Here is a 19549-nt window from a genome sequence, read left to right as displayed (position 1 = left end):
ATACTTAAATATATAAGCAAACTACTTTGAAGCTCTAATATTTATCATAATTCATATTTACATCCATTTTGTATCGGATCAAACAATGTATTTCTACAATTTTTGATAATATAAATAACTAAAATATTATGTTAAATTTTATAATTTCATTGTTAGACGAATAAATATGATCCATAATTTTATCTTATTCAATGCTTTAGTTCTTTTTTGTAAAACGTTTCAACAACTTAATTCTTGTCTTTTTTAATCATAAATATTAATATTTTTCATTTACATAAGATTGTTAATGGAATTAAAACTTAAAAAGAGCATTGTTAGATTTTAAAATAAGAGAGATCCAAGTGTGAATTATAATAAATGTAAGAGATATCTAAATAATAGCGCATTCACTTTTTTCTATTATAATCGATAGGAATAACAAAAAAAATATTTCCCCTAGTTCTTAATACTTGCCGTTTTGAACTATTTCACATAAATTAAAAAAAATTAATTTATATATTTTTAATAAATTATCCATATCAATTATTATTTTTATGTTTATGTTTAATTATTTGTTTACTCTTGCTAATATAGTTGAAATTTGTTTAAATAACAACAAATACCCTTTTGATATCCAAATACGATGAGTATCATAAACTAAATTTATTCTCCAAAGCGACAAATATTAGGACCGGCGAGACCAGTGGCGGATCTTCTTGAAGACATGGAGGGGTAATAGCCCCTGCAAATTTTTAAAAAGTTACTAAATACTACCTTAACTTTTTAGTTTTTAAAAGTAACTAAGCACTGATTTATCTCTTTAACTCTTAATAATACACCTAAACAATCTCAACCTTCCATTCTCATTAAGCCTAATTCATCCAAAACCTTTCATTAACACTGAGTCTAATTACCATCTAGAACCAATACAAACGAGCAAGTTTGTATTTTATTTGTCTTTCTTAAAAAAAATAAAGGTTAGAATTTATGTCTAAAAATTTTTGTATTTATAATTTTATTTATTTGTGTTTAAATTATATTTTTTAACATTTAATTTGTATACATTTAATCTGGCCCCCCCAAAAATTATAGTCAAGCTCCGCCACTGGGCGAGACTATTCGTTAATAACTAATCATGCTTGATTATAATGCCCTCAATCAAACGCTGTGTTAGTCATGTAATTTGAAATGATATTAAGACTAGCATTAATAGTCTTCAATTGCTTAAAAATTAAGTTCGACTTCCTTTACTTTTTCTTTAATCATAATGCTTGGATGACAAGGGCCAATGTCGACCATGAACACAGCCCTCCAACCCAACCCGTTTTGACACTCCTAGACTCGACCATGGAAAAGACGGTGCAGTAAAGGCAGCGGGGGTGGAATTGAGGCAAGACGGGCTATCATACTTTGGCTATCAATTACCGGCGTCTCTTTGCCCCTTCCTATATCTTCATTGACAGGACCAAGCAACAGAATGGTATTAAATTACACTCAAATTCAGTGCACGTAAAGACGGCCAGCTCGGATCAACTGCAATCTCCAAGTTAACTCAGATAAAAATTGATTTGAAACGTTAAAAACTGTTAAATACAGGGGCAAAAAGTTCTCTACATATGAAGTTAAGGCGTACATACACAGTATTAGCTATCCAGCAATACAATTCCTAATAAATACTAGCTTCTGTAACCCCAAAAACAAGATAATGAAAACTAGTTTTGCCCTGCCAGCGAATTTAACACCAACAGTTAATTATATGGACAGACTAAACAGTTATATATGTAAGCAAAAGCTACGTAAAAACTCGGTTGATAATTCTTAAATAACTGCACAGTTTTCTTGCAATAATAATTATACAGGTTTCAGGCTTCAGGCTTCAACCTCTTGATGTGAAAGCTGAATTTCATCCTTGTCAGCATCATCTTCTCCATCTTCATCCTCAGCCGCATCAGCTAATTTGGTGAGCTCATCTTGAATGATTAGTTTAATGGACGACTTTCTTGACATGAGATCGGCATTAAATTGCTTAACTGAAATGCAACCCATCAACTTTTAAGCAAGGGATAAAATCACAAGCTTTCATATTCTACGCAACAACTTCCAAAACAAAAAATTTAAAAAGAAATTATTTTCATTTGAAGGCAATTACTCCCCGAGAATGTTTATGATGTTCCGATCCTTTATTTAGAATTTATCTTAAGACTAAAAAAATTCCGGTCATTTCAAGCAAAGCAAAAGAAACTGCAACACCACCATGCAACTTTCTTCCCACAAAACCACCCGTACCCAATTCAGTAAGAAGCTGCTTCAGATTTTATCATTCCAAAGTTCTAGTCTGTCATACATGCAATTCATCAATCATAATCACTTGCTTTTCCACTAAGAGTCATTTTTGTTCTTCTCTTTTAAAGGATTAACTTCAATTTATAACAAGAGATATGTGTGCTTTCATCTTTTAACTCTCATTAACATACCGGTCAATACTTTCTAAATATTACAAAATCAAGAGCTATGTTGACCCAAAACATTAGAATCATTAACAAAAACCTATTAAATGCATCTACCATTGGCCAGCAGACGTAATGTTTTAAAGTCCATTCACTTAGAGACAAAAAAAACCACAAAATTTGTTCAAACAGCAGAAATGAAGAACACATACCAAGTTGCTTTAGAATGTCGGTGAACGTAGCCTGCAAAAAAATATACAAATAAAATTGCATAACGAAACCAATTAAAGAACTGGCAAGCACAAATTGATAATCTATGCCAATCTGATCCAGAAAATAAATAGCAGATTAATAAGATGCACTTTCAGAATATTACAAAGACAAGTCACAGCCCTGCATGAAACACAAGTAATCTGAATTTCTTTAAAATGATAAAACAAATGGTTCAATTTCTACTCTATTAGATAAGCCTTGGTGGCTGGTGCATATCAATGTTTTGCCAGTTTCCGAGCATCATACAGTGAACAATATATCTTGGGATAAGTAATGCTGCTTCACGGAACAGTAGAGGAAGCATTTTAGGAGTATGCAACCCATTGGTTTATAGCAACTCTATGCAAAGACAAGAACCAAAGTTCAGGAATTGCCTAGGACCAGATCTTTATAAATTGTTTAGGAGAATCACAGCAGCCATGACAAAAATGCTATCAGGAAAGCTACCTTAAATGGCCTTTTAAGGGTGAAACCAGCTGGCTTCTTTAGGTCAAGTCACTAAAAGAAGTAGTTAATTAATATTTTAGATCTTACCGTATTGAAGTCGACCTCCTTGAGAATTTCACAAATGGCATCTCTAAGATCATCATTAGATGGCTTCAGTTCCTCGTCTTTCACTTTAACCTTTTCCTTACCTTTTGTAGCCTTTTTACCTTCAAATGACGAATAAGTTTTAGTATGCTTTTCATAAAAAAAATTCAACACTGCAGATTAACCAAAGAAACAAATGAAAATTACGCGTTCTCTCCTTGGCAGGCGACTTTTTAGGAGGGGATGACTTTTCCTTCACTGGTTTTCCAATTTTCTTCTTCCTTGAAAAAACTTTCGGACTAGCATCACTGTCATCATCAGCTTCAGAGCGTTTTGATGAAGATTTTTTAACTGCTATTTTTGGTGGAGGGCTGGATTTACTGGAAATAATTACACTCTTCTTGGTATTGGCTTTTTCAGCAGATGCCTTCTTTATGGAGGAAGTTTTTGATCTCTTGCGTTTAGCAGTATCTTCTTCAGATTCTTGTTCAGACTCAGTTTTTTCTTTTTCGGACTGTTCGGACATCTCAGCATCAGATTCTTCTGCAACGCCATTTCCGTTTTCCTCTTCTACCATATCTTCTTTTTCTTCATCATCATCCTCTTCCTTTTCTTCTTCCGTCTCATCTTCTGAATCAGTTGTTTTTGAGGAACCCTCAGAGCGTTTCCGACTCTGCAAAATTCATGCATATTTGTAAAAGATAATAACAAAACATATAAATTAATCTTTATAAAGATGAAGAAAGAATTATCAAATTGGAATAATCAAGCTTTGGTTAGTAGAAGCAATGATGGTACTTCAACTCCAACTTACACTTACTGTACTTGGAATAGATTTGAGAACAGCACGATAGATATACAGCACAAGTAGTGCAAATTGCAAAATCTAATACATATACTCTATCCATCTCATAACGATAGAAAAATATACTTTCACAAGTATTGAGAAATTAGTTAATTATAGTTAAGTACTTAAGATTATTATAATGTTCTCAAAATACCCTTTTAATTTTTTAAAGTAATAATGATTTAAAAAACCAAAGCTACTGTATTTAATATATATAATAAGTTCAGATGGGTAATTTGATAATTTTGTCTTCAACTAACATAAAAAGTAGCAAGTGTTTCTATCTCTATGCCTTTATGGAACACCAAAAGTAGTAATTTTTCCAATTTTATGAGATGGAGGGAGTATAAAGATAAGTTCTTCATTAAGTTTGACAAAGGGCATCCAACATTTTGCAAGAAATATCAAAATGTAGGGAAGGTCTTATACTCATTCACACTTTGATGTAGACATCTAAAGAAGAGAAGAAATATTTGCAATAACAGCTGAGAGAATAATGATCTCTCATCTCTTCCCAAAGAAGCGCAATGGGTTGTCCAACACAAATTATAAAACAAATGGAGGCAATAGCTTTTCTGCTTTATAATGAGAATGTACAATACATTTCCAACCAGATATAACAATAAACCATTAATCTAACAGTACCAAAAGAAACAGACCTTTGATGAGCGTTTTGAAGATGCGTTCCCAGAGGCCGAGCTTTTGGTTGCCCTCTTCCGCTTTTTGCTTTTACTTGCCTAATGATGATATATAATAATGTCACAAGAAGTAGTCACCAAGCTGAAATATTGTACATCTTAGAATGTTTAACTTATAAGAAATGATAAAATAGCCCAGCAAACCTTCTCTCTTTCTGCAAGTAGTGCAGTAGTCGTAGGATGAGGGGCCACCAAAAAGTCTATCAGTTTTGCAACAATATCTTCCTGCATGCACATTTAGAGATCATCAGAAACACGTCACTGAACCAAACAGTCGAAACAAAAACAAAACGGAAGCATAAATATTTAGGCACAAACACAACAAGTTAACTGCAAGATCACGCCGCTGCATCATAATAATAGTAGAGAACAAGCAGATGGCAAGTGAAAGTATAATGCATATTACTAGTCACTGGAGCTGCTAAGAATTGTTAATTGAATCATTTCCCAGTTTGTCTTCATGGTTGTTACTTAAAACAGACATACACAGTAGAAAATCATTGTTAAGCTAGTTTAAAATAAAATAATTAAATCTGAAGCTCAGAAGTTAGCAGAAACCATGGAAAACTATAATATATATTTGGACACATTAACAGTTGATGCCTACAATGAGATAGAAACTTTATTAATGCACCTTCTTGGTGGTAGTCTTGGCAATTGATATATCAAACACATCACAGAATTCCAATAGTTTCTCTTTGTTACACTTGTCAAATTTCTCTCTCACTTTACTCTTTTGCTTCTCCTGCAACAATGACGAGACCATATAGAAATTTAATCAGGATACCAACAGCAATCAGAAACCTCCTCCAGCCCTACAAATACTCAATACATAGAACCTTTTTTTCATAAGAAACAAAATATACGTCACCTCATTTTCACGCCAAACAAATCCAGAAAAGCGAGATACATTGCTCTTGAACTCAACAGCCTGCAACAGCAAGGAACTGAAGTTGCATAAGGGAAAGGTAGAGAAATACCATCAATGTGCTTTTGCATCCCATTGACAAATATTATAGAAAGTTAAATATTATGTCTTTGCTAAAAGTAAATGAAATTACCTTCCCCCTTCTTCCATAAAGAATTGTATGAAGCAGCCTGACGTTATCATCATTCTTTTTTCTGGATAACTTAAATGCAACTGAAAAATCAAAAAGATTTCAAGTTCAGTACAGTAATGTAAAACAGATTGGTAATTGCATCTGAATAAGTTTACCACTTCTTTAGTAATCTATATAACATCACATTATGATTGAAACTTTCCCAATTCATACACAAGTTTTCCAGTTCTGATAAACCTAAACCCCATTTATAGAAATAGCAGCGAGAGCATTGATTATGATGGGAAGTTCCATAGAAATAAAACTAAATAAAAGGAAGCTATAATCAACAAAATATCTTCTGAACAACCATCAGAGTATCATATACATAATGTTTTTTTATTGGAAATTAGAACACAACCATCAATGCTTTGGAAGTTAATATCTGAGAAATTGCCGTCTTTACTTCCCATCAGTTGCTTATCTGGCCAACTAAACAATTGAGCTACCCATTTGAGCTATATTTCAGACTTCCAAACCTTTCATTACCCACATAACCAACCCACACCGATGCATCACTACAGGTGAACATACATAACCAAAACTGAAGCACATTGATGATTAAACTATGAGAGAGCAAGAGCAGCCCTTAACAACCAAATAAGCATGAACAAAATGCAACCGTACCGTTAGGAATATCTTTTAGAGGCGTACCACTGCCCTGCAATTTCCAAAGCGGAAAAGAATTATTAAATTACCGAATGGTAAATAAGTCGTTTCTTAGGAAAATGGAATCCATAAAAAAAATTGAAAAAGACAAAAAGCACCTTCTCGATGTGGAATTCTTTAGCAGCATCTTTGTCAATAGTCGCTACCAGCCTTTCAACCGATTTTCTCTCACGCTGCGGTCTATTAGTGGTAGGGGTCCTTGGCTCTAGATCCTTCTTTGCTTCCACCACCTTCTTCTTCTTTTCAGTTTTGGACCCACGTCTCTTTCGTTTCTTGTTTCCATTCCGCCCCTTCTCTTTGCTTCCTTTTGCCTTCTCACCTTTCTCCTCGGATCCATCAACCTCCTCTTCCAAGTCTTCTTCAGAGTCGTCCTTTTCTTCAATCTCTGTATCTTCCTTTGAGCCAGTCGCTTCATCAACTGCTTCAGTTTGAGTTTCTTTCTTTTCTTCTTCTTCAGGCTCTTCCTTTTCTTTGACTTCTTCTTCCACATATTCTTTTTCTTGCTCTTCCAAGTCTTCTTCAGAGTCGTCCTTTTCTTCAATCTCTGTATCTTCCTTTGAGCCAGTCGCTTCATCAACTGCTTCAGTTTGAGTTTCCTTCTTTTCTTCTTCTTCAGGCTCTTCCTTTTCTTTGACTTCTTCTTCCACATATTCTTTTTCTTGCTCTTCTACCTCTTCCTTTTCATTCTCTTCTGCTTGTTCCGTTTCTTTTTCTTCTTCTTCTGCTCCTACCTCTTCCGTTTCCTTTTCTTTCTCTTTCGCCAAATTCATTTCTTTTTCTTCCTCAACTTCCACCTCTTTCTTCTCCTTTTCTTTCTCTTCTACCAATTCTTTTTCCTCCTCTGCTTCTACCTCTTCCTTCTCTTCCACCAATTCCGTTTCTTTTTCTTCATCTACGTCTACCTCTTCCTTCTCTTTTTCTTTCTCTTCCACCAATTCCATTTCTTTTTCTTCATCTGCTTCTACCTCTTCCTTCTCCTTTTCTTTCTCTTCCACCAATTCCATTTCTTTGTCTTCCTCTGCTTCTACCTCTTCCTTTTCTTTCTCTTTCACCAATTCCATTTCTTTTTCTTGCACTGCTTCTACCTCTTCCTTTTCCTTTTCTTTCTCTTCCACTAATTCCATTTCTTTTTCTTCCTCTGCTTCTACCGTTTCCTTTTCCTTTTTTTCCTCTTCTACCTGTTCCTTTTCTACTTCCTCCTTTTCCTTCGCTTTCTGTTCCACCGGTTCCTGTTCTTTTTCTTCCTCAGCTTCTACCTCTTTTTTCTCTTCCACCGGTTCCTTTTCTTTTTCTTCCTCTGCTTCTACCTCTTCCTTCTCTTTCTCTTCCACCTGTTCCTTTTCTTTTTCTTTCTCTGCTTCTACCTTTTCCTTTTTCTTTTCTATGTTGTTTCCATTTTCTTCATTCACCTTGGGGTCTTCATCCATCTTCTCAGTGCCACTTTCCCCATTATCAACTTTATCTGCATCCATGGCTTTCACTTCATTATTTTCCTCTTCCTTATTCCCAATTACAACTTCAACAGATTTATCTGGTCCAGCACTCCCATTTTCTGCTACCTCTTGAACTTCAGTTGATGTTTCTTCCTCATTATCAACTTTATCTTCATCCATGGATTTCACTTCATTATTTTCCTCTTCCTTATTCCCAGTTACAACTTCAACAGATCTATCTGGTCCAGCACCCCCATTTACTGCTACCACTTGAACTTCAGTTGCTGTTTCTTCCTCATTATCAACTTTATCTGCATCCATGGCTTTCACTTCATTATTTTCCTCTTCCTTATTCCCAGTTACAACTTCAACAGATTTATCTGATCCAGCACTTCCATTTTCTGCTACCTCCTGAACTTCAGTTGCTATTTCTTCCTCATTATCAACTTTATCTGCATCCATGGCTTTCACTTCAATATTTTCCTCTTCCCTTTTCCCAGTTACAACCTCAACAGACTTATCTGGTGCAGCACTCCCATTTGCTGCTACCTCTTGAACTTCAGCTGCTGTTTCTTCTTCACCCATTAGCAGTCCAATATACAACAGAGATCAAACTTCAGACCTGCCAGTAGAAATCTTTTTACGCCTTAAAGCTGTATTCACGCAAAATAAAAAAAAGGACTCAATTAGAAAAAAGGAAATAATCATTCACAGATCAACAAAAAAGAAAAAAAACGTGCACCTAGAAAAACTAAAATCAGAGCCTTACTAACTCCTTGGCAGAGATTTATCCAAAATAATTAGAGGTCAGAATTAGCTAGGTAAATTTCTAAAAAGAACATACAAATGCCATGATATATATATATATATATATATATATATATTAATTAAAGGTTAAATCTTCATACAATACAACAACAGCAAGCAACAATTTTCTTTTCAAAATTCAAGTGAACCATATTTGATCTACAGCCCCACCCACCTAAAATAATTCAGTAGAAAATCCCCATAAAAATATAAGCAAAACATTTAAATTAAAAGCAGAAAATAAAGGACTGGCCTGTATAAAACAAAAAAATGAAGTCAACAGATCATATAAAATTCAAAAGATCTACAAGAGCTTGAACTAATTCATACAAAAAGGAAATAGTACAACGAATCAGAATTCTGCATACTTTGCAAATATCTTTACAGAATGTACAAATTAAGCTAAATAAAGACTACAAGTACTTAAATTAACCTCAATTTAGCCCTAATTACAAGTTCATAATAAATTCCCCTCGATTATTAAAGAACAAAAAAACTAAATTCAACTTTTTTTAAGAACCCTAAACTTAAACCACCAATTCCGTACTACAATGAAATTAACAAAAGGTCAACTAAAACCCGACAAGATAACAATTCAGCTGAAATTAGAAAAACGAAATAAATTAAGACAAAATTGAGGAACTTACAGAGATTTTACAAACCCTAATTTCTTCGATTTGGAAAAACGAGCTCACTCACTCACTCTCTCAGCTTCGGTTTTTCGTTAATTGAAAGTGAAATATTGAAGAAAAAACAAAAGGAAAATAAAATGGGAATTTTATAGGACGGACTTGAAATGCGGATTTAAAATGCGATTAAATTACACGTAGGATTATTGAAGAGTTAAGTGCTAGACGTGGGGAGTGTGAGGATCGAGATTGGGGTAAGTGATGGACGGTTGAAAGTTAGTGATGGTGGGAATACTGTTAATGGACGGCTGTGATTTGAGATTCGACCACGTTTCGTTTGCTTAGTAAAGTGAAGTGGCAACATTTTTTTTGGAAAAAGAATAATAAATTGGCATCATTTAGGATGAGTGGGATCATCCAAATGGATCATAAATCATAATCTCGTTATTAGTAGTTTATATTTTATAACTTCAATAAATCCTTTGTTCTAAAAAAAATCTATAAATCCATAATTTGTAATCTCTAAGTTACTCCATAATATTATTTTTAATCTATAAATCCATAATTTGTAATCTCTAAATGGATTATAAATCCAAATGGAGTATTTTTTATTATTTTTTTGGATCCATAATATTTACTGCATCTAAAAAATGATTTATAATACTTGTTACTTTAAAATATTAAAAGAGCATTTATTGCTATTCTCCATCAACAAATAATTTAATAAAATTAAAAATATTAATCAAATGTAAAAATAATAGTAATAGTTCCTATGGATAATTTGATAAAAAATATATTTAAATCAAGACATATTTGTTATTTTTTAATTTATGTAAAATAGAATCAACCGAAAGAAATAATTTATTAGTTAAAGAATTGCTTTCAGTTAAATATAAAATTAATTTACTTATTAAATAAAAATTATTCCTTCTGATTCATAACGTTTCTTCACTTTGAAGTTAAAAATTTAGTCCACGATGAAATTATTTCTTCGGACCATAACATTTGTTGCTATTTTCAAGTTTATTCCTATGAATAAACAACCTTGTGAAACTAAGGAAAATAATCAAATATAAAAGTAATTGTAATTAAATATGAAAAATTTAATAAAATATATATAAATCAACACATACTATCTATTATTTTCGTAATTTGTATGAAATAGTCAAAACGACGCATATTATGTAATGTAGGGAGTATAAAAATTATAAAATTAAATAAATTTACATTTCAGATCCATAATAATAAATTTATTTTATTTTATAGGTTGTCTGTATTTCTTTATTTTGAAATAATAATTAAATTTACTCATTAAAAAAGAACATATTGCTATATTTATAATTATACGAGTCAATAATATTTATGAATGTTAAATTAATTTCTTTTAATAAAAATAATATTGAAACTATTATTGCAATCATATTATTTTTAGTACATCAAAAATTATATTAAAAATATAAAAAATATTTATTTATCAAATACTAATTTACCAAAATCATACAAGCAATCTGACATTACAAAAATAATAAAAGTGAGCAAAGGGTCAGTGTTATTAAAATCCAACCTATTTAAATGAAATGAAATTATTTAATTTTAAATAATTATATCAGCTAAATTAACCAAATTAATTAAAATCTAATTAATTTAATTAATCAAAATCATAATGATACAAAGCCAAATTTATAAATTTTGTCTATTTATTTTGTTATTAATTCGGTTAAACTTATGAAAACATAAAAAAACAATTCTTAAAAACAATTTTAAAAAAAAGCTAAAAAGTAATAATTACTTTTGTTAACTGATTTGTGGAACTCTTAGTCGGAGTTGAACTAAATTTTTTATTTATCAAGTTAATCACATTAATCAAACTAACCGAATTTTTGCTCACTCCTACTTAGAAAATATGCCTAGAGCAAGTCAACAAGGACGTAAAAATGATTTGGTCTGCATAATATTATTTGCATGGAAAGGTTGCAGTTAATTTATTTTTACCTTACTTTGTTCATTTAACCGTTTGATGAATGTGATAAAAATTCATCCAACTTTGATAGGTGAACAATGTAAGATTTACTTTGCTAAAAATAAAATAACCATAGAAAGACTCATTTTTTGCAACATGTAATAGAAATTAGTTTTCTACATGTGCCTATATCGTGAATAAGATCTCAAAAATGAAAAACTTTTAAGAGCTTTTTTATATGAAATACTGTTTTTTCTCCAACATTTACTTTTTTACCACCCTTTCTAAATCTTTACATTTCATACCAGTTTTTTTACCACCTTTTTTAAATCTTTACATTTCATACCAGCTTTCTTTTCTTTTATATTACTTTTTGCAAACTTTAGTTTTTATATTAATTCACATTTTCCATCGTTTTCTTTCATCATTTTTAATTATTATTTTCACCATTATATTCTTGCACTTAATATTTATCACATATTTTAATTTCAATTTTTTCAATTTTTTTTATTTTTTTGGATTTTGACTTTTTTTTACTGCTGATGTTTTTCGTCAGTTTTAATATCAACATGAAATCAACACGAAATCAACATATGTATTAAATTCACTAATTTAAATTGGGGTATTTCTATTAAATAGCACCACCTTTAGCGTTTTTTGCGATTTAAGCCACTACTACAAATTGTCTCAATTATTAGCCCAAACTTTCCAATCTTTTTAATTATTAGCCCAGGTCCCAATTCCGGCATCTGAAATCCCACGTGGCTCGCCGGATTGCCTTGTCAGCGCCAGCGTGGCCTCTTTATGCGACGTCGTTTTGGATTATTTCTACCAAATAACACGAACTACCATTTTGTCTCAAATATTAGCACAATCTTTTAAATATTTTTAAATTTTAGCCTAAAATCTGTTTTCAGCTATTGGAATCCAATGTGCACATTTAAGAATAACTAATGTCGTTTCATGTGTTTCACATTTGGCTCGCAGTGTGACTCGTCAAATTATTAAATAATATTTAAAATAATAGTTAATTAGGAATAATTTATCTTATATAATACTTTGGATGATTAATTTAATAGTTTAACATTTTAAATTGATAATAAATTTTATAATCATATATAAAGAATTTAAATAAAAAAATCAAATAATAATTAAAATATTAATTTTTTGAAAGTAGTTTTCCTTATTTAGAGTTTTATATGATTTACATATAATTAAAATAGTAATTGTTAAATATTTATAATAGTTTATTTTAATTAGTACTCTAAACAATTATCTTAATATAGTAGTTTAATTTAATTAGTACTTTTCTAATAATTATCTCAATAATTTTTAATTAATAATTATATTTTATAAAGTGAAGAAGATAATAACGTAAATGTGCCTGTCCCTCCCCCCTCCCCCGTGGTTTTATACATAGTATTAGCGTTTCGCCACGTGTTACAAATGTGAGCGACACTTACATGATCCGTTATTTAAATTTTAAATTAATTAAAATATTATATATAATATTTTATTTGTAAATAAATTATTATAATTATTTTTATTTAAATATAAACTATGCCACGTTTGTGATATTAATTAATAAGACCCCTTATATATAATATTAATTTATTATTATCACATGTTACGCACATGAGCGACATTTTTATGTCTCGTTATATGTATTAATGTTAATTAAGATATTTACATGAGCCGTTATTTAACTTTAAAATTAATCAAAATATCAAATATAATACTTTGTTTTTAAATAAATTATTTTCATTTACAATTAAAATTAATTAAAATATCAAAATATAATATTCATTTTTAAATAGTAATTGTTTGCATGAGAGCGACATTTATATAACCCGTAAATATATTTATACCAATTAAACTAATTTGTTGCACTTATATGACCCATTATTAAGATGAAGTAGATGCTATTAACTCAGCTACTAATTTATTGTACTTATATGGCTTGACAGTTGATAACATACATAGCATTCAGTAGCTGTGAATAACAATTGATAACATACATAGCATTCTGTAACAGTTGATAGTAACATAGCATACATAGCATTTAGAGTTTGTGACTTTATGGTTGTGATTTTAGGATTGTAAATTTATAACTGTGACGTAGGGTTAGTTGTGATTCCAATAGCCGAAAACAGATTTTAGGCTAAAATTTAAAAATATTTAAAAGGTTGTGCTAATATTTGAGATAAAATGGTAGTTCGTGTTATTTGGTAGAAATAATCCAAAACGACGTCGCATAAAGAGGCCACGCTGGCGCTGACAAGGCAATCCGGCGAGCCACGTGGGATTTCAGATGCCGGAATTGGGACCTGAGCTATTAATTAAAAAGATTGGAAAGTTTGGGCTAATAATTGAGACAATTTGTAGTAGTGGCTTAAATCGCAAAAAACGCTAAAGGTGGTGCTATTTAATAGAAATACCCCATTTAAATTTTTCAATCTTTTTTTGCACTAATTTTTATTTTTTAAACATTTTTGCAATTTGATATCAATATTTTTATTTTATTTCACATATAATGTGTTCTTTTTCGTTAATGTTAAATCAAGTAAATATCAACATAATATCAACACAATATCAACATAAGATCAACATTGTAACATTACAATAATTTAACATCATTATTGTCTTCTTCACCGATGATAAAATCAACAAAATATCAACCGAAAATCAACACAATATCAACACTGTAATATTACAAATAATTCAACATCATTATATGTCTTCTCCTTGATGCTACCATATCATTTCTAGTCTCAATTTAATTTAATTTAATTTTTTTAGTTGATTTCACAGACAATATTATCTTATTTTTCAATATTAAAATATAAAAAAATCAGTTGATATCAACATAAAGTCAACATAAAATCAACAACATTGTAACATTACAATAATTCAGCAATCAATTATCGTCAAGAATTTGTTTTGCAGAATAAAAAAATGCAGAAACACAAAAAAATGCAGAAATAACAGAATTTTATTCTATAAAATCACAGAATTATTCTACATTACATAAAATGAGTTTAGATTCTTTAAATAAACTCTTTATACATGTTTGATGGTGAAAAACAGTAATAAATAAACAAATTACAGATCTGAAAAATAAAAGAAAGAACAAAAAATTTCAGATCTGAAATCAAAACGATAAAAGAAAGCTAACGGCGAGACGAAAGCGGAACGACGAAAATGGAACAGCGGAGGCGGATTGATGCAAAGAACAAAAGGTGAGTTGAGAGAGAAAGGATAGAAAAATCTGAAGAGAGAGTTTTGTGCTATTAGGGTTCTATTTAGATGAATAGTATAAAAGTAATAAATTCTTTTTTATATGGTAGTTTTAAAATATCAAACATGAATCAGTATAAAAGTAAATCAAACTTGAATGTTGGTTATTTGAGTAAAAAGCCCAACTTTTAACCCGCCCACAATAGCGCATATGCATCTTTAGCAGAGACATGAACTAGTCGAGTCAAATTGAAACGCATCGAGAAGTTTTTAGCGAGTATTTTCGAGCTTATCAAAAACTCACAAGTTTAACGAGTTTGACTGAATCCTATTGTTATTTAGAAATTTAAATCAAACTAAATTATTCAACAATGTAATAAAAAAATTAATAATACATTTATTTATATGTAAAAATAAATTTAAATTATCCATAATATATTTTTTTAACAAAAAATATATAAATTAATTTTTCAAAGATTAAAAATTAAAATTTAATATATCAAATTAACATATAAATATATGAACGAGACTCGTTTACTAAACAAGCCTTAAAATTTCAAGCTCAGGTCAAGTTTATCAAAAAGAGTTTCGCATAGCTAGCGAGCAACATTGAAATCAGTTATACCCCTAATCATTAGCCAGTAGCTATTTATCTGAAATTTTACATATGTATAAGTTGTGATTAAATATAGAGATTTTTTAAAAATAAAATAAATAGTAGCATTAAGAACTTTTTAATCTCAATCAATTGACCAAAACAAATGTGCTCAAAGTTGTAGCTGTGTGTTTATCATCCTATAATTCTAATTTTAACACTTCAAGTTTTCTTTTTTAATTGAACAATTCAAAATTCTGATATTGGAATTTATTCCTCTTCTAAAAATTAATTAAACAAATCAAAAAGGTTCGAAATTTAAAGCAAGAGTAAATAATTCATAGGTTTTGCATGTTAGTACACCAAAACAATATTTGCTTTTCACTTGTACGTAGGAAGCATAATTAGACCTAGCATTTCCATTTATATTTTGCATAAGCAGCAACAAAAACAAATGGTGCATTTGATAATCCATTATTGTCACAATACATACGGATTCAATAAATATCAGTATATCCAAATATGTGAAACTTGCAATAGATTTAGACTAGATAAGAGAAGGTACCAACAAGAACCTCATTGAGAGGACCACTTTTCAAACTCTGATTCATGGCAATGTTGGTCTAACCAGTCTCGAGGAGAGCCTTTTGACACGTTGGCATTTCCCCTCCCAGCGCCCACGAGGTCTCGCAAATTTTCTAACTTATTTTCCCTTCCTGCTCCAGTAGTTCGCCTATCTGCTTCCTTCAGTTTCTGCTTGAAACGCTGTTTACGACCAGATGGGTTCAGATCTTGCAGCTTTGATTGAGGAGGAGCCCCGTGAGGTCCTAGGTATATGTTCTCTTCCTTTTTGGTCTGCACAAACACAATAACCAAATATATTGGTTGTAGTTTATAATCGTCACGGTAAAAAAATGTAACAGCCAAATCAAAAAGTGACTTTTGAGCAAATAAAGCTATAATTACTGCAGCTGACCTTCGGAGAAGGAGGTTTTGAAGGTTCTACTTCAGAAGCATGAAGTGTACTCCAATCTGGGTCTTCTATTCCCAAACTTGGTAACACAAATCCATCGGTGTCTAGCACACAGCATTCCAGTTCAGAGATTTCGAGTGAAAAAGGTGAATCTTTAACTCTTAAAAGAAAATAAAAGACACAGATGCACAAAACAACATCAATGAGATTTGACAAAAATATCTAGCTCCCTCTCTCTCACTCTCTTTGAACAACTCCGCATCTGAAAGATCGACAAATTCACCTAATGTCTCAAAAAATTGGGTTAAAAAGAAAACACATTCAGTTCTTTTGTCCCCACTTCCCACAGGTTCATGCCATTCAAATGGCCATAGCATAATAGTAACAAACAAGGTAAACAAAAATAGACAGGATAAGGACTTGTTGGCCTATTATTCTAACACCTATACAAGTCATTACAGGGAGAATGGATCATTTAACTATATCACTAACTTGACAACCATTTAGGAACGTACATCACCATTTAAGGACTTATATATCCAATGTAATGAAGTGCTTAATCATGTTTGACATACAAGAAACCTCTAACAGATGCAAATTTTTCATCGTAGAAACCAGACTACCAACTTCATTTGAAAATGAATGCATAAAAATGGGGAGGGGGGAAGCATGCAGGGAAGACACTGAAAAAATGAAACGGAGGACAAAGTAATGCTTGTAATGTATCCATACAGTCTCTATTTGTCACAAAAAGTTCATCAATTATAAGTCATAGATAACATGTTCAAAATGCGTATATGTAAATGTTAGTTGCAAACACTGTCCAGTATTACAGCTGATGGTAAACTATTGACGAAAAGACAGTTACTAATTAATGAAACAAGTCAATGAAGTAATCAAATTCAAGATACTCAAAGATGAAGTCCTTGTAGGTCACCCGCTTATTAATTGTTGCACCGCGTCATAATCATGAGAAATAAGCAGTCTTTTAAACAAATAAACTGCCTCAATAACTACAAAATAATACTGCCAAATCAAATTCACTTCCTGTGTATCTGAAAATAAAGACTTCGCAGCTACTAAAACTAACAAAACAAAGACACCAATCTATCAAAACTAATAAAATCATAACATAACCAATAATACAATTCACTAAAAGCACAAAAAAAACTCAATAAACCATAAAAATCAAACTTTTTACTTTTGGGAAAAAAATTAAATACCCCATTCATCTGCTTGATCATTGAGTGGAAGAGAATTATCCAATTGAGAGGTGTCCATGAGAAACGCTGACGATCATCGATTTTAATGGCAACAGGGCGCTAAAGCCCAGATTTGGATTAATCAATCAAAGATCAGAGGGATTTTTTTATTATTATTTATTATGAAATCCAACGAACAACAAAATTTATTATTGTATGTAGACAAAAATAGAAACTTAACTGAGAATAAATACAAATTGAAATGTCAATTAAAATTAAAAACCCTAACCCTAACCCTAAAGAAGAATAGTACGGAACCAGAAACCTCCTTTTGGTTGTCTTTTGAGCGAGAGGGTTGTCCCGTGGACCCGTGCACAGCTGCTCTTTGATTTAGGGGAAAAGGTTTGTTTATGCCCTTAATGTTTATCCTAAGACCGGAATTTTCCCCGACGTTTGATTTTGGTTGAAATACACTCCTGGCATTTCAAAACTGATCTATCTATGCCGTTATTTTTGACGCGGTTAAATATTTCAAATTTTCCGTCATCTCTTTTCTACGTGGATGATGACATGAATGTCATGGCTAGTACAACTAAGCGCAGGTTTACTTATGCCTCTAATGTTTACCTCAAGGTCCGGATCTGCCTTTATATTAAACATTATTTTATAAAAATTAAAGATTTTTTTTTTTAAATTTACACTCCGTAACTTGGGCGAGTTCATCGAAATAAAAGTTGATATAAATACTATAAGTAATTCTTATTTAATCTCTAATTAACTTAATTAATTATAATTATTCTAATTTAATCTATAATTATAACCTAATTGATATTCTTATTTATCCTTTTTTTCTAAAAAAATAATTAATTTTCTTTAAAATAAAATTTGGTACTCATTGAAACTACATTTTGAAAACATAATATGACATCCACCCCACCATGGTTCCCACAAAACTGAATCGAATCAAAAAAAAAATTGAAACAAAACGAACTAGAAGGGTCGGTTAATTTTTTTTGTTCGGTTCTATTTCATTAAAACTTTATTAAAATTTTATCTTTATAATCAATTCGAACCGAAAAAATAACTTTTTATAATATCAAAGTAAACCAAACCGAATCTGTTAGTTCAATTCCATTATCCGATTCGGTTGTTGCACACCCCTACATGCAGGCAGTGGAATGCAATCAATGTCTGTTTACAGTGCCTACTTTGAACCTGACCATCTTATTTCAACAACTCCATTAGCTTGTCTGAAACACAAGGCTAAATGTTGTCTCCTTGGCATCAATCCAAAAAATATAAAACTCTTTGAAGTAATGGGATTCCATCAAGAGGGGCATGCACTAGCACAAATGACTGATATCATTACACTTTGATGCTATAATTGCAGACAATACAAAATGGGTCATCATTACTTCTTACTGTTCTCGTTTGAGCAACCGGTTAACCGGTGGCAGAACTTGTGATTCGAAGTAAAATGATTTAAGTAGCAATTTTCCATCTCGACTTATAAGTATGGATAATTAGTATATAAATTAATTTTATAGACAAAATTGTCACACTAGCAATAAAAAATCTATAGTGCGGATGTAAACGTAACAAATTTTAAATTAGGAAACATGTCTACAACAATAGTATTATCACATTGAGCAACAATTGATAGTTTTTTTTGGATAATTGGGGAGGAGGGAGCGCTTGTGGGAGGATTAGAACCCACGACCTTGGCATTTGCTGCCCAGCGTTTATACCATTTGAGTTACAGCTCGTTGGTAGCAACAATTCATAGTTATTGATGTAAGTTATTTAGAATGGGTTTTTATTTGTTGCCATATGGGTAAAAAGAGAATAACAATGTGAAAAAGACATTGTTAAGAAGGATGAAATTTTTTTGGTTGGTGAGTTTTAGGTGTTGATGGGTTCAGTGGGGGAACCGAGGTGGGGCGACCGTCGCATCCGGTTCCAAAATGATCGAGACCATAGAAATACCAATCAATCATTTTAAAGACAATCGAATAATTTTTTTAAAATTTTAGTCAAATAACATAATTAACATATAGTTCGGTCTAAAAGGATAGCCGAACCACATATGATTCAATCAAGAAACTTATTTTTCCCACCTGCACAAAAATTGTAGTTTGGCCACTAGATGGGATCCATGGTGTGGCATGT

The 19549-nt window shown here is 31.2% G+C and overlaps 2 protein-coding genes across 5 annotated transcripts; both read right to left on the bottom strand.

Annotated features, from left to right (window-relative positions):
• Nucleotides 1-1570: 1570 nt before the first annotated feature.
• LOC126669142 (DEK domain-containing chromatin-associated protein 3) lies at nt 1571-9545 on the bottom strand. Of its 3 annotated transcripts, none has more exons than XM_050362500.2 (12): nt 9432-9545; nt 6643-8630; nt 6503-6536; nt 5837-5916; nt 5647-5706; nt 5410-5520; nt 4920-5000; nt 4737-4814; nt 3438-3903; nt 3234-3352; nt 2639-2669; nt 1571-2009 (listed from the first exon to the last, which is right to left on the bottom strand). In XM_050362500.2, exons 2-12 carry the CDS (start codon nt 8560-8562, stop codon nt 1849-1851), a joined length of 3141 nt encoding a protein of 1046 aa, XP_050218457.1. In that variant the 5' UTR covers nt 8563-8630; nt 9432-9545; the 3' UTR covers nt 1571-1848. The 3 variants fall into 3 exon arrangements, with proteins under 3 accessions (XP_050218457.1, XP_050218459.1, XP_050218458.1); XM_050362502.2 differs by having other exon boundaries at nt 6643-8599; nt 9432-9534; XM_050362501.2 differs by having other exon boundaries at nt 6643-8623; nt 9432-9532.
• Nucleotides 9546-15597: 6052 nt separating this feature from the next.
• Nucleotides 15598-17733, bottom strand: LOC126670436 (uncharacterized). 2 transcript variants are annotated; one of them, XM_050364164.2, is made up of 3 exons: nt 17402-17733; nt 16182-16338; nt 15598-16060 (listed from the first exon to the last, which is right to left on the bottom strand). In XM_050364164.2, exons 1-3 carry the CDS (start codon nt 17404-17406, stop codon nt 15782-15784), a joined length of 441 nt encoding a protein of 146 aa, XP_050220121.1. In that variant the 5' UTR covers nt 17407-17733; the 3' UTR covers nt 15598-15781. The 2 variants fall into 2 exon arrangements, with proteins under 2 accessions (XP_050220121.1, XP_050220122.1); XM_050364165.2 differs by having other exon boundaries at nt 16182-16282; nt 17402-17731.
• Nucleotides 17734-19549: the final 1816 nt, after the last annotated feature.

This window comes from Mercurialis annua, linkage group LG2, assembly GCF_937616625.2.
Source record: "Mercurialis annua linkage group LG2, ddMerAnnu1.2, whole genome shotgun sequence".
NCBI lineage: Eukaryota > Viridiplantae > Streptophyta > Magnoliopsida > Malpighiales > Euphorbiaceae > Mercurialis > Mercurialis annua.
The sequence above is the reverse complement of the archived record's forward strand: the minus strand, read 5'-3'. Positions and strand labels throughout refer to the sequence as shown.

Coding starts and splice junctions, on each gene's coding strand:
- LOC126669142 (XM_050362500.2), bottom strand. CDS start 8,562: ATGGGTGAAGAAGAAACAGCAGCTGAAGTTCAAGAGGTAGCAGCAAAT. Junction 6,537..6,642: donor AAGAATTCCACATCGAGAAG/GTGCTTTTTGTC, acceptor TGGAAATTGCAG/GGCAGTGGTACGCCTCTAAA. Junction 3,904..4,736: donor CTTCAAAACGCTCATCAAAG/GTCTGTTTCTTT, acceptor TGAATTTTGCAG/AGTCGGAAACGCTCTGAGGG.
- LOC126670436 (XM_050364164.2), bottom strand. Junction 16,061..16,181: donor CAAAACCTCCTTCTCCGAAG/GTCAGCTGCAGT, acceptor GTGTTTGTGCAG/ACCAAAAAGGAAGAGAACAT.